Source organism: Grammomys surdaster, unplaced genomic scaffold, assembly GCF_004785775.1.
Source record: "Grammomys surdaster isolate TR1022 unplaced genomic scaffold, NIH_TR_1.0 531, whole genome shotgun sequence".
Lineage (NCBI taxonomy): Eukaryota > Metazoa > Chordata > Mammalia > Rodentia > Muridae > Grammomys > Grammomys surdaster.
In genome coordinates this window covers 61336-75028 of record NW_021604950.1, presented here as the reverse complement: position 1 = coordinate 75028, position 13693 = coordinate 61336, and the positions used below count along the sequence as shown (strand labels likewise).

Genomic DNA, 13693 nt, shown 5'->3' with positions numbered 1-13693 from the left:
TTAACAGATGACTTTCACTTGGTTGAATTATCTTGATAATAGCACTCTCTCCTCTGATGTCTGCAGCGTGGCTGACACTCTAAATTCAGAGGTGCTGGGCAGGAGAACAGCAAGCTGGCCTGGAACATGGCTTGCATAATACTCCTTTTTATTGCCAAAGAATGTGAGGAATGGCTCACTATAGCTTTATAACTGTCAGGTGTCACTGCAAGTCCACCACAGCTGCTACAAACATGGGCAAGCTTTGGCAAAAACCCATCTGGAAAGCTGATGGGTAAATGGTGCCACCACAATGTCAATAAATATGCCCTCCCCATATACTGGCTGTGATGTGACTTCTTTGTACCACAGTTTTCTCATGTGGGAGAAGGAGGTAGGGAGGAATAAATAACGTCTGCCACATAGAGCTGGGAGAGATGCTGGGGCATGTTTTCACCAGTGTGCTGCTGTGTGAGCCACTGGGGTGGGCATGAGAGAGTAAGTATGCACAAGGCCCTGGGTAAAGGGGTTAAAGGAGGTTTGTGGGAGGGGAAGGATGAGTGTGAGGGAATGGGTACCTGGTGGGGAGGGAAGAGGAGGTTTAGATGTGGGAGGGGTGTGAGAGTGAGTGCTTTCAAGTGGGGGACTCTGGGATCATAGAAGAATGTGTGTGAGAGAGTGGGAATGTGTAAGGTGTGTGAGAGTGTGTGCAGCTTTGTGTGTGCGTCGTGGGAACACTGGATATGTGACAGTGAGGGAGACAAGAAGAGATTGGTCTGTATGTCAAAGGTGGCCCCAGGGAGTTGGGAGGGGCACCTGTAATAGTGTAATCTGTTTACTTTTTTATCACTTGCTTTGCATCATAGTTGTAGAAAGTCAGCATACTAATTTGTTAGAGATTCTGAAACTATTTTGATAAAGGACGAAAGAAAAGGTAGTAAAATGCCTCAACACATCACTACAATTATCTCTAAGAAGTGCATTTGTGTTTTATCTTTTGGACATCTCTGTAGGTTTCCTGCATCACAGTAGTAAAATTAGAACAAGGGTTTTGGGGGGAAATGGCATTCCTGTCACATTGCTGTGACATCAGGTCAACAATGCACAGAAGACCCCTTGGACCCAGCCTGACCCAGCCAGCTGGGAGGTTGACCAGTACCACACCCTCTAACTGGGGCCCTGCCCACCAGGCCCCTCACCCTTCCTGGTTACACTGGCAGCAGCCAGTCAGCATACAGCCCTATACCCCAGTCCATTCAGTATTGGCCACTGACCATAGGACCAGACCCTGCATCTCCTCACTTGTAGAGTGAGCTGGCGCATGGATAGACGGCCAGAGCTTATCTAGTGTCTGTCTGGGTGTTGAGTGTGAGTTTTTGCCTCTCATGCCTTCTAACAGCCATCCCTCTTATCATCCCCCAGGCCCCGCAGAGTGGAGCCTGTGTGCTCTGGCCTACAAGCCCAGATCCTCCGCTGCTACCGTGACCATCTGCATGAGGTGCTTCTGTGCTCGGACCTGGTCAAGGCATACCAGCACTGCGTAAGCACCGCCCGCAAGGTGAGGCCACCTGCCTTAGTGTGTGAGCATGAGACAGTCTATGCTTGGGCCCCTGCATTTAGCTGTTCCATGCCTCAGAGCCATTTCTCACTACTCTTGGGACCCCAGACATGTCCGTGGGAGCAGTAGCCCCTGTGCTGCTCTACCTGGCTGGGCTTATGAAGTCTGTCCACCTTCCTGGAGCAAGTGGCAAGTTTCTCAGCTTTCAGCAGGGGGCTGAGAGGACTACCCAGTTATACCCCTAGCCTTCCTTGGCAGAAGCAGCTCTAAGCCCTGCTCCATCCACTCTGTGTTGGTAGCTGTGTTCAGTCCCTGTGCCTCCTTAGTCTATCTCACCAGTGTATCTTCATTGTACTGAATGATGCTGGACAGACTGCAGGAAGTTCCAATGTGCCTCTGTCACTACACATGCCTAAAAAAGGCTTAGGACCTTCCAGGCTCAGCTCTCCTTCCTGGCCCTACACCTAATGCTACTGGAAACATCAGAGGCCAGCTGGGCCCCCAGCCACCTCTAGACTGTGCATGCAGTCACCCTGTGACTAAGATACACTTACTGGAAAAACTTGGTGCCCTCTGCCAGCTTCACAGAACATGGTCCCTGGCAGAGGAGAGATAGGAGTGAAGGATCCTCAGGAACGATTATCTTCCAAAAGCAGTGAGATGGCAGAGGCATTCCTGGGTCAGCTCAGGACACCTGAGGTCTTTCCTCCAGGCACAGAGCTATATACCTGCCTGGAGGTCTGCAGAGCTCCCTAGAGCAGGAACCAGATTGTGCAGTTGCATTCTCCCAGTGTCTCTCAGAAAATCCCTAGTTGTCAAGCTAGAGAACGAGGAGGGCCTTGCTTAGGTAGAGCAGAAATGGGCAAGGCTGCACCAGGCTAGGGTAGGGGTTAGCCATACCACTGTAAGAACAGAGAAGAGGGCTGGGCCTCTGGGGATAAAGAGGTGGTGCTGTCTACTATTGCTGCAGAATATGTTAAGTAAGAGCCTGTATCCTGCTGGGCAGTGAAGAGAGACCCAGTGTAGGTCTCAGGCCAGCTAACTGACTAGTAGCCAGTTATGCTGCAAGGAAATGCCACTGTCCAGTGCAGTTTGCAGGAACCTGGAAAGCATGGGGCTGAGGTCTCTTGCAGCCCAGGCCTGGGACATCTCTGGGGAAGAAGAGGGCTCAGCTGAACTTTGGCTGTTCTCTTTGAAGGGCTGAGGAGCAGCATCTTTCCTGGAGCCTTGAAGAAGGGATGGATCATGGGACCACAGATCATGGCCCCCATTCCCTGCAGTCTCTGACTGAGTACCCATATGCCTCTGAGCATGGGGCTGCCATGCTCAAGAAACAGTATGTGCTACTGATTGAAAACAAATAAAGCAGATGTCTTTGTTTGCAGTCATTCACTCATTGGCACCCAGTCACTTCTGTTGACTCTGTGTCCAGCCGTCTGTTGGTCACTAATGACACAGAGCCTCACAGGACAGACTGCTTCTCTGGGGGAGTACTAGGCATGGCAGGGGATAGCATGGAAACCCATAACTACATGACCACATAAAAGCCACCATGGAGCAAGTATGAGAGGAAAGAAGGGAAGTGGTGTTTTCTTGGGATGGTGCCAGCATCCAGAAGGACCTTCTGTTTGCTCTCAGGAAGGCTGGTGGATAATTGCAGGACAGAGCAGAGCTGTGAGGAGTAGGCCCCAGGTGAGGAGGAGCAAGGTGCTCTGTAGCTAAGGGGGCAGTAGGCATAAGAAGAAAAGGAATTTGGGGAAGGGGTATCCGGGCTGGGAAAGCCAGGCCTTGAGCAGAGGCTGTGCTGTTCAGGTACCTAGAGCCATGGCATTCTCTCACAGGAGGGTCAGACTGAAGTAGGGCCAAGCCAGAGAGCACTATGGTCTGCACTGCCCAGGAGGATGAGGCTACCCTGCTCTCCTGGGCCAGAGCAGGTGTCTGAATAGGAGATTGAAAGGATGGACAGTTTTCAAGGCTCTGATATGGTGCTGGTGGCAGCACTGTGGTTCAAGCGTGAGGACTGAGATGAACAGATCTAAATACCAGCCTGCCAGTACTCAACCTTCTCTGTGACAGCACACCAAACACCAGGACCACACTGGGGCTTGCATTATGTCCTGTCCTGACAGGGGTTTGAGTGGAACTTGGGGTTCTCTGGCGTCTCTGCTAGGAACCTTGTATCTCCCATTCAAGTTTGCTCTGGGAGTCCCTGAGCCATCTGGAACTGAGTGCCCTACACTCAGGCTCAGCAGTTCATCCCTGTACTTCTTCCTTGAAGCCCAAAGGAAAATTAATGTTTGGGAGATAGCCACCATCTAGCCAGGTTTGCCTGGGAGCGGTGGTCAAGAAAGGCAGCCTCGGCACCCTCCCTCAGTGTTCTGGATGAGTGCCTCGCAATGTGTAGGGAAGCTAAAGGGTGTCCTAGCCTGAGCCCTACAGGGAGAGAAAGACCTGCTGGGATGAGAGAGGTCACAGGTCTCATGGCTTCTTGACCTTAAGTGACACCAGAGCAGTCCTCTATCTAGGAACAACGATCCTTTCTGTGCCTTCCCCATAGACCTAGCTATTAGACATTGTCTGTCTTGAAAATCCCACAGCGGCAACATGCAGACATCCTTCCTAGTCTGCAAGCTCAGTCGGGCTCCAGGGCTGGGCATCAGACACTGCCAGGTGTGTGAGCCCCTGGGAACTAGACTGCACCATTCTATGCCAGCTCACTCTACTGGGAAACAGGCCTCCCCCAGACCTGGCTAAATGGCACCATAGATGTGGCTTCCAGCACTGCTGAGCAGAGCTTCTGTCCTGCTCCCTTTCGGCTGCCTTGTACCTTGCTTGTGTCTGCAGACATTGGCAGGTCAGCAGACAGCCACTGGCCACTAGGATCTCCCTCTCACTCCCCTGCCCAGCAACTGCCAGACTATGTAGCTTCATCCAGTGTCCCTCTACAGGCCAGGACTGGTCTCTGGCTCAAACCAGCTGAGCAGGAGCCCCAGCAGACACACACACTCTTACTCCTGGCCTACAGCCTCTAGTTTAAGTGCTCTGGTGGCACTGCTAGCTGCTTGAGGGGGAAAGGGAGTGCTGTCTTGGCCTCAGAGCTCTGTAGGACCATGTTCCTCTCTGGGAATGGCAACACTGACCAGTCTCAGCTGGAGTCTGTCTAAAGAAACCCTGGGGTGGAAGACAGGAACAGCTTGTCAAGACATCTCACTGACAACAGATGTGATGTTTATCCAAACTACAATGCCTATAGGGTCTTGGGACCAAAAAGCAGTGCTCAGGAGAAGCTGACTTGGGATAGCCTGGGGAACTCCAGTCTCTAGCAAAGGTCAGGACAGTATAGGGGTACAGGTCCTTGAACTATATAGTGTTCTGCAGGCTGCCTGACCCTCCCTGTGCCCTTTATCCAGAGCCTCAGCCTAGCTGCCTGGCCTGAGGGCAGCCATGGAATCACAGCAGGAAGGAAGATCTTAACTGGCTTTCACTTGTCATTCTAAAGCTGGGAGATGCCTCCTCCTATGAAAAGATGAGTGTCTAGAGCCAAACAAAGGAGGCTGACTTCTTAGAAAGTGCTGGGGAAAGCAGAAACCCAGCACAGGAGATTAGCCATATCAGTTATTCTCCATAAAGAAAGCACAGAGGGAGGCAGTGCAGCACACTTGGCCTTGTGATTGGCCAGCATAGGAGATCCTGTTCTTGGAAAACTGGCCCATTTCAGAGTTCAGCTTGCAGACTTAGAACCCAGCAGGAGTCGCTTCATTCTAGAATGGTCTTGTCAACTAGGGCCCTAGAGAGGCTAATCTCAAAGATGGCCATCTGTGAAGAGTCACAGTGCTCTTAGCCTGGGCCTCCCAGCATAGTGTCTTCACACAACACACAGTGCACGCACGCACACACACACATACATACATTGCATCTTTCTGCTTTTCGATAGCTGATGCTTAGTCCTGTTCCAACTGCAAGTGGGCCTGACTTTCCCCCACTACCTCCCCAGAACTCAAAGCACACCCCCCACGCAGCCTCCCTCCCTTCTCACTGTACCACAAGCACCCCTAATGGCAGCAGAGCTTTAGGAAAAGCTTTCCATGAAGCCTTCACTTCCACCTCCTAGTGCCACCATGACAGAGCCGGTCCATCTAGACTGAAGTCCTTGAGCCTCCACAACTCCTTGAGACTTGGGGTGGGAGAGGAGCCAGGACTGAGGAGTGGACAGACTACTTATCACCAAAGCCTCCATCTGTCATTTCTTGTGCTACACTTCTAGAACGGTTTGTCTCTAACTCAGAGTGGGAAAGTTGACATGTGGTTACCAGAGAAAGAACTTGGGCCTCAGGCCTAGAGACCTCAGTTCAGCAAGTCCCTGAGCTTCAATTTCCACATCTACAAAACAGCTAAAGCAATGTCCAGGCTTTCTAGGGAATGTCTGCTCTGTGACTTCTTCTATTTTCTTTGACAAACAGCTGAAGTTTGCAAGGAATGCCCTCTTCCAGCCCTAGTCTTGACACCCACCCCCTCCTCCCCCAGGGGAAGAGGGTACCCAAAAGTAGAGCAGATAGAGACACAGCATGTGGTCAGAGACAGCCTGGATGGACCAGATCTGAAGTTAACAAGACTGTTTCCTTTTCAGGTGTGTTGGTTACAGGCTTTCTGTCATTTGCAACAGAATCCCCAGGATAGAGCATGATGGTAGGAAAAAACCTGTCACAGTGTTGACTCCCCTTCTTCCTGAGCCAATCTGTTGAGGGGAGGGGGGCTGTGAAGATAAGGCAGCATAGTCTTCCACAGGCACCCAAGGAGCGCTTTTACTCAGCTTCCATCAAGTCGGAGACGCTGGTCTGGGAGGGGAAGATTCCTGAGTCTGCTTAGGCCAGACCCAGCTGAGATTTGAGCAGTCATCTCAACTAGGCATCCTACCCACCTTTAGAGGCCCAATGCTGACCATAGGCCATGTTTCCCTGCCCCAACCTTAGTACTCCAAAAGAATGAGGGTGTGTTAGCTGACTCCATCAGATTCCCTATCTCTGTTTGTTCTCCCTGGGTAGGATTGGGTGAGGGAGGAATGGTTGACTTTTCACTGCACTTTTCTCTTCCTGGGCCACATGATATATGAGTGTGCAAGTGTGAGTATGCACATGTCCATAGAGGAGTGGGAGTTCTGTCTTGCTTATGTCTGTATGTCTCTGGAGTGTGTTCTCTTATGTATACTTTTGTGTGCCTAGGTCTTTTTTTTTTTTTTGAAAGAGTTTATCTTACATCTTACAGTACATTATGAATGGTAGTCAGGACAGGAAATCAAACATGAACTTGGAGGCAGGTGTGCCTATGTCTTATGCCTGTTCTGTACGCAGGTGGCCAGCCTCAGCACACCTGCTGATGTAGGCTTGCTATAGGCTTTCCCCAGCCTGGACCTCATCCCATGTCCATGCCTTCCCTGATGCCAAAAGCAAGCTTCCCTGTAGGAAGTGTGTGTGTGTGTGTGTGTGTGTGTGTGTGTGTGTGTGTGTGTGAGAGAGAGAGAGAGAGAGAGAGAGAGAGAGAGAGAGAGAGGAGACAAAGACAATGCAAGGTGTGTTCCTGTGTATGTACGTTGGTACTTCCAGTACCTTACCTGGTGGACAGGTATGTTAGACAATGTGCACTTCAGGAATGTCCTAGAGCAATGTTGGTGATTTCAGCTGATGTGATTTGTCATTCTTAGTCCAACCAGGAAAGCAGAGAACGCCATGATTATTGCTGAGGCCAGAGGGAACAGAAGGAGACAGGAGCTGAAACCTCAGCTGGGTGTTGTGATGAACTCTAGATGAGCCCCAGCAGGAAGCTCCTGGCCCACTAGGGCTAGAGACACAAGGAGAAAGGATTGCTGGCACCATGGGGATGCCAGGGGGTGCAAGGGGGTGCTGTTCAGGGAGCAGAGGCACAGCTACAGAGGAAGGGCTGCCCATGGAGGAGGAAGAACTGTCCCCCTGCTTGGTGTGCTTCATCCCACCACCCATCATCATTGAGCCTCCAGAGCTGGACACAGCAGGGAGCCAGAGGCTCAGGCAGCTAAGGGAGCTGCAGCTGCCCAGGCTGAGAAGGAAGGGCCTGAGTAATGGTACAGCTGTTCATTGCGCTGTGGTGGCATGTATGCCTGTGCCTGTGCCTAGATGGCTGTGAGCAGTGGGTGTCAGCGCAGGTGTGGACATGGACCTGTGAGTTTTATACCCTGTCTTGGCAGGTAGTGGACAGCTGGCAGAGAATGATACCAACAGCCAAATCTCACACTTAGCAGACTTTAAACAGGAACCAGAACAGTGTGCATGTTTGTTTAAAGCCTTACACAGCAATATGGCATAATTACTGCTATAATCATCTCATAGATAAGGACAGGACAGCAGGGAGAATGTAGGTAACTTGCCAACAAGTACACAGGAAGATCCAAAGATGGGACTCAGAGCAGCCTGACCTTCAACCCCTGCTCTCACCACCTATTGGAAGTGGGCCCTGGCTGTGTCTGGGACCCTTAATGTGCTCCTGAAATGCCCTTGCCTGTTCCTGGCTCCCAAAGAGTGACCCTGACACAAGTCCAGTGTTGGCTGTAGAGGCTCTGTGATTACAGCTTATTCCTCCTTACAAGGCATTACTGTCTGTGACAAGGAGTCAGTATCAGCAGCCAGGTGACCTTGAACCTCTTGCAAATTGGGACTGACTAGATCTGCCCCACCTTGTCCTCCCATTGTCACCTTAGGCAGACACCCAGAGTTAGTGCAGGAGGCTGCAAGAGGATAAGAGTACCCAGTACAAAGCAGGGTGGTCACTGTGACTTCCTGGGGGAGCTGGCTGGATAAAGTGCATCAAACTTTGTCTTTTAGAATGCAGGATCCCAGGGCTGGAGAGATGGAACAGTGGTTAAAAGCACTGGGTGCCCTTCCAAAGGACTTGGGTTTGAGTTCCACCACTCACATAGTGGCTCAAAACCTTCTGTAACTCGTCCCCAGATCAAACATCCACTAGCCTCCAGTGGCACCAGGACAGAGTACTGCAGAGACTTATGTGGATGCTGAACACCTACATATAATTAAGTAAAAAGTCTCACAGAGCATAGTGGTGCATACCTGTAATCATGGCTACTCAGAAGGCTGACAGAAGGACTGCAAGTTTGAGACCAACCTGGACAACTTAATTAACAAGACCTTGTCTCTAAAATAAAGTATTCCCAAAGGCTGAAGATATAGCTCAGTGGTAGAGAACTTGCCTAGTAGCCAAGCTCTGACCCCTTTGCCCCAGACTTAAAGTTTCCAAGTTCACAAAAAGCAAACAAGCAAGCAAAAGCTTTCTGTGCGCCATTTATAGAAGTTATCATCCTAGTTCTGAGGGCCCAAGGTGACCAAAAAAGGGTGGGGATAGAAAAAAAATATGCCTGCAGCTGCTTCCAGGAGAGTAGAGGAGACTGCAATCTGAGACAGAGAATACTTCTAGACTGAGCCTTGCAAGCAGTAAGGGGGCATTTGGAACAACAGAGGGACAGTTCACAGGAGCCTTACACACCTTACACAAAAGCTGTAACAACAGGGGGACAGTTCACAGGAATCTTATACACCTTACATTAAAGCTACAAAATATACAAGGTCAAATTTGCAGAATGGACCGAATAAACCAACACTGCATTTATAGATTTAGGATTTGCATGACTCGTGTTCAGTGGTTGTCAGAGGGTGCTAGAAGTGTGTTTGTGTGTGTGTGTGTGTGACAGAGAGAGAGAGAGAGAGAGAGAGAGAGAGAGAGAGAGAGAGAGTTAGTTAGTTAGTTAGTTAGTTAGTTTTCACATGGATGATTAACATTGAATCCATGGTGTAAAGGCCTGACAGATGAGCCCAAGTCAGCTCTTCTGTTGGTCATGAGCAGCTCTAGTGCCATCTACCTTCTCTCTTTATATGTACCTGTACAACCTGCCAATGGAAGGAGTCATGATCCCCACCTTGTTCCTCCAAGACCAGACACTGTGGGCTGCTGATAACTCGACACGGAGTTCTTCCTCCTCCAGGAAGGGCAAGCTGAGGACCTGATCCTACATGTGATGGGGAGTAACTCAGGCTGGCTCTTGTGCTCAGCATGGGGTGACTTGAAAGGTTGTCCTTGCAGGGCTGGGCAAGGCCCATGGAGACTCTGGTAGCCCTGCTTCTCCCTCTACTGCCTGCCCTTTGCCAGCACAAGGTTTCTCTACAAATATCCACAGGCTGTTCCTTGCTTCCACATCACTGCACAGGGGACAAATGTCCTAGCATAATCACTGTGTTCTGAGTACTCTCAAGGAAGGGTCATACTCAGTCCATTTTCCCGTATGATCAGAGTCCAGCAAGAGAGATGGGTGTCCAATATCAGGTATGGTGAGTCCATCAGTGGGAAGTCCTGAAAGCTCAGAGCCTGGATCCTCCAGCTCAAGGATCAAAGTGAAGGGGGCAGGGATTAGAAAGGGAGTGTTGAAGTCAGAGCTAAACCAAAACTGACTTGGTGAAATAAGCGCCTGGCAAAGAGCAGGAGACGGTCCACATGCCTGTGGGTGGGGGACACGGGACAGTGTGATCAATGCATCAGCAGAGCCACTGCAACAAGCATGCTAGGTACTTGGCGTGTGGTACAGAAATGAATGCAAGCCTCTTGAAATAAAAAAATTTAAAAATTTTTAAAAAACCTTACCAGGACACAAAGATGGGTGTCCATCTAGAGAGAAAGGCCAGAGGTTCACAGAGCATGTTATCAGCTCTTCCTTGGGAAATAGGATGGTGGCTATATGTGTAGTTAATACTATTTTCTAATATTCTAAACTGACATCTTTTTTTTTTTTTGAGTTAAGGTCTCATATATCCCAGGATGTTCCAAAATTCAACTGTGCAGCCAGGAGTTGGCTTTGAATTCTTTTTTTTTTTTTAACTTTTTATTGATTCTTTGCGAATTTCACATCATGCACCCAAATCCCACTCATCTCTCTATATCCTCACTCTGCCCTTGCAACTCCCCCAAAAATAAAATAAAAATAAACAAACAAAATCTCATGGTGGAAGTTGTAGTGTGTCACAGTGTGTCACACAGTATACCTATATCTAGAGTCCACATATCTTTACTTGCATATGTTCATTGCAATGAGTCATTGGTCTGGTTCAAAGCCTCTAGCTTCTGCCACGCTCTCAATACTGGATATTGTCCTCTCCAGGACTCCCCTCGGATATCCTGTTGCTGCCTTGTGTCATGGAGATCTACAGAGCTTTGGATCTACAGAACTGCCCCCCTTCAAATGCTCCAGCAGTTCATAGATGAGGTAGATATGGGGTTGGCCAACTCAAAGCCCTGGAACTGGGCCTGGATGATAGTTGAGTTGGTCAGCCCACCAGCTCTCATGCACCCACACCACCAGGGAGAGCTCTCTAGCACTGCCCTGGCTAGCTCACTCAATGCCATAGCCAGTGAAGGGCAGGGCCAGCTCTCCCACCTGCCACAGATGAGAGCATCTCTCCCTCACCCATGCCACTACACAGCAAATGAGGGTGGAACCAGCTCAGCACAGTGCTTGGACATCAACATGGCTTCAGGTAACAGCCAAAACCAGGGATATCTGCATGGCCTTTGGTGGTAATATAGGCCTCAGACATCAACACAGTCCCCTGCTGTGTTAGTACCAAGGATCAAGACATGGCCTGGTGGCAGCATAGGCCCGGATGTCACCATGGCCTCATGGCACCACAGGATCCTCATATCCACCAGTTTCTCACTGCCATGGAGTCTCCAGTACACTTTTCTCCCAGTATATAAACCCCTCAACATCACTGTCTCTCCCATCTCTCCACCACACACTCCATCTTTCCCATCTCTCCATCACCTATTCTCTCATTGCAGTGGTGCCTGTAACGGGTCCCTGGTGTCTTTCTTCCAGCTGCCTCCTGAATTCTTGGTTACCCTGCCTTCCACATACTGAGATCACAGGCCTTCACTACCAGTTTATGTAATGTTTCAGTATCAAGCCCAGACCTCCTGCATGCTAGGCAGGCATCTACCAACTGAGCTTTCCCCCAGCCACAGCAATGGGCAAATGAGAATGTGTGTCCCTTGACATCCTCAGGTCGTGAGACAGGCAGCTTCTTCCCTCCTGTGTATCTGAGCCCTTGGCTCCTGTTACCAAGGCTAGCTTTGTTCCTGTCCTGGACCATTTGAGCCTCCTTGAACAGCAAGGTGCTTCTGCCTTCTAAGCAGAGGCCAGCAGAGAGGCAGGGTCTGGGGTATTAGATCCTTGAGAGAGGACCAGGCAAGAGGCCTTTCTGTACCTACCCATACAGACTGCCTCGGTGTGCACCAAGGCACTTAGGCACTTGCTGAAGACAGCACAGAATAAAACCAGGGGAGAGTACCCTTGAGTGTGGAGACCAGTCAGAAGACAGATGATAAAGGAAAACTAGTGGGGTCACAGAGTGCCTGAGGTGGACTCTGGTTCTCTGCCTTTCCCCTCTCCAGGTTCCCACTGTAGACCTAGGCTAGCCTGCAATCACCCTAGGTCTGGGGCCAGGAAGACCAAAGCAATTCATTCTGAAGAAAGTACATTCCACCTCACATGAAAACCTGCCTCATTAAATTTAATGTGCTGGTTATTCCTGTTAAATAAACATCAACTAATTGTGAAAAACATATTTGCTAAAGTTTGACTATGGAACGTATGAACCAATTACATGGCTATTCAGCCTCAAAACACACGTGGTAATGAGGTGGGTTATAGACTAGCAGCAGGTAGAGACGGCTGAGCCTGGCTCCAGGGAGCTCCTCTCCACACTTTCCTTCTTCCTTCCCAGAGTATAGGAGCCCTGAAGAATGCTCATGTCCTGGAGAGTCAGGGTCTGGGCATACTGGGATCATATGAAATCACAGTCCTTCAGCATGAGCAACAGACTATGACCTCCATTCAACTTAAATAAAAATTCTTATCAGATTGAGTTGTTCAAAAGGGAGCCTCAGGCATAGCTGGATCTAGGGGTTAAAACCCATTTATTGAGACCTAGTCTCTTCAGCTATTTTTTTCTCTGTTGCCCTTGGGGGAGTGAGGGGGAGAAGGGTCCCAACAAAGCCTTAGTTTATCCCTATGAAGTTTCTTTCTCCTGTACTTTAAGATTGGGATTCAAGATCAGTTTTGGTTGGTTGGTTGGTTGGTTGGTTGGTTGGTTGGTTGATTAGTTTTGTGTAGCCCTGGCCTGGCAATCCTGGACCTCTCTCTGTAGACCAGGCTATCCTCAAACTCAGAGATCTGGCTGCCTCTGCCTCCAAAGTCCTGGGATTAAAGGTGTGTGCCATCACAGCCTGGTGATTCACGCTCATTTTTAAAACCACCTTATAGCTAAATATCTAACATCATGAAACTCTTGAAAGCATAGGCATAGGTGCAGCTCAAGGGAGCACCTGCCTCGTGTGTGTGAGGCCCTGATTTCTGGGCCCTGTCTGGGAAGGCAGTCATGATGTCTTACTGAGGAGATGGGAAATAAAACCATCAAAAAGTCCTATATACCCAGCCAGGGCAGAATGAAGGGCAAACAGCCCCACACAGGCTCCATGATGCTGCTACTGAGGACAAGTGGTGTGAAAGCTTGGAAATGGCTTGGTGGGGTTGTTTTGGGGGGAGGGAGATATTTGGTTCGGTTGGTTTTATGTGTATGTATGGATATTTTGCCTGAATGTATGTCTCTGTACCACATGTATGCTGTGCCTGCAGAGGCCAGAAGAGGACAGTGTCACCTGGGACTGGAGCTACAGAAGGTTTTAAGCCACCACGTGGATGCTGGGAAATGAATGCCCATAGTCTGGAAGAACAGTCAGTGCTCTTAACCAGCTGGTGGCTTCTAAAGGAACTGAGATGCCATGCTTCACCCTTGGCTTGGCACTCAAGAGGATGACCATCTTTGTCCTCTCTGCCCATACAGGATGTCATATAGATTTATTCACAGAAGCCAAGGACTTATAGCAGCCCCACCCAACCTGTGCTCTTGGGAAGACACACTGCACAGTGAGGAGCTAGAACCACACAGTCCTGCAAGAGAGAGAGAGAACCATCAGAGAACTCACTGCTGTTTGCTTTCTTTCAAAATAGTGTGCATTCGTGTGTGTGTGTGTGTGTGTGTGTGTGTGTGTGTGTGTGTGTGTGTG

At 49.7% G+C, this 13693-nt stretch overlaps 1 protein-coding gene across 2 annotated transcripts in view; it reads left to right on the top strand.

Moving 5' to 3' along the window:
* Positions 1-2929, top strand: part of Chchd6 (coiled-coil-helix-coiled-coil-helix domain containing 6) — a 200680-nt gene extending 197751 nt beyond the window's left edge. For both annotated transcript variants that reach the window (XM_028781752.1, XM_028781751.1), the window contains 2 exons: positions 1402-1537; positions 2736-2929. In XM_028781752.1, the coding sequence (XP_028637585.1) occupies positions 1402-1537; positions 2736-2741 (142 nt within the window). In that variant the 3' untranslated portion in view covers positions 2742-2929. The remainder of the gene's footprint in view (positions 1-1401; positions 1538-2735) is intronic.
* Positions 2930-13693: the final 10764 nt, after the last annotated feature.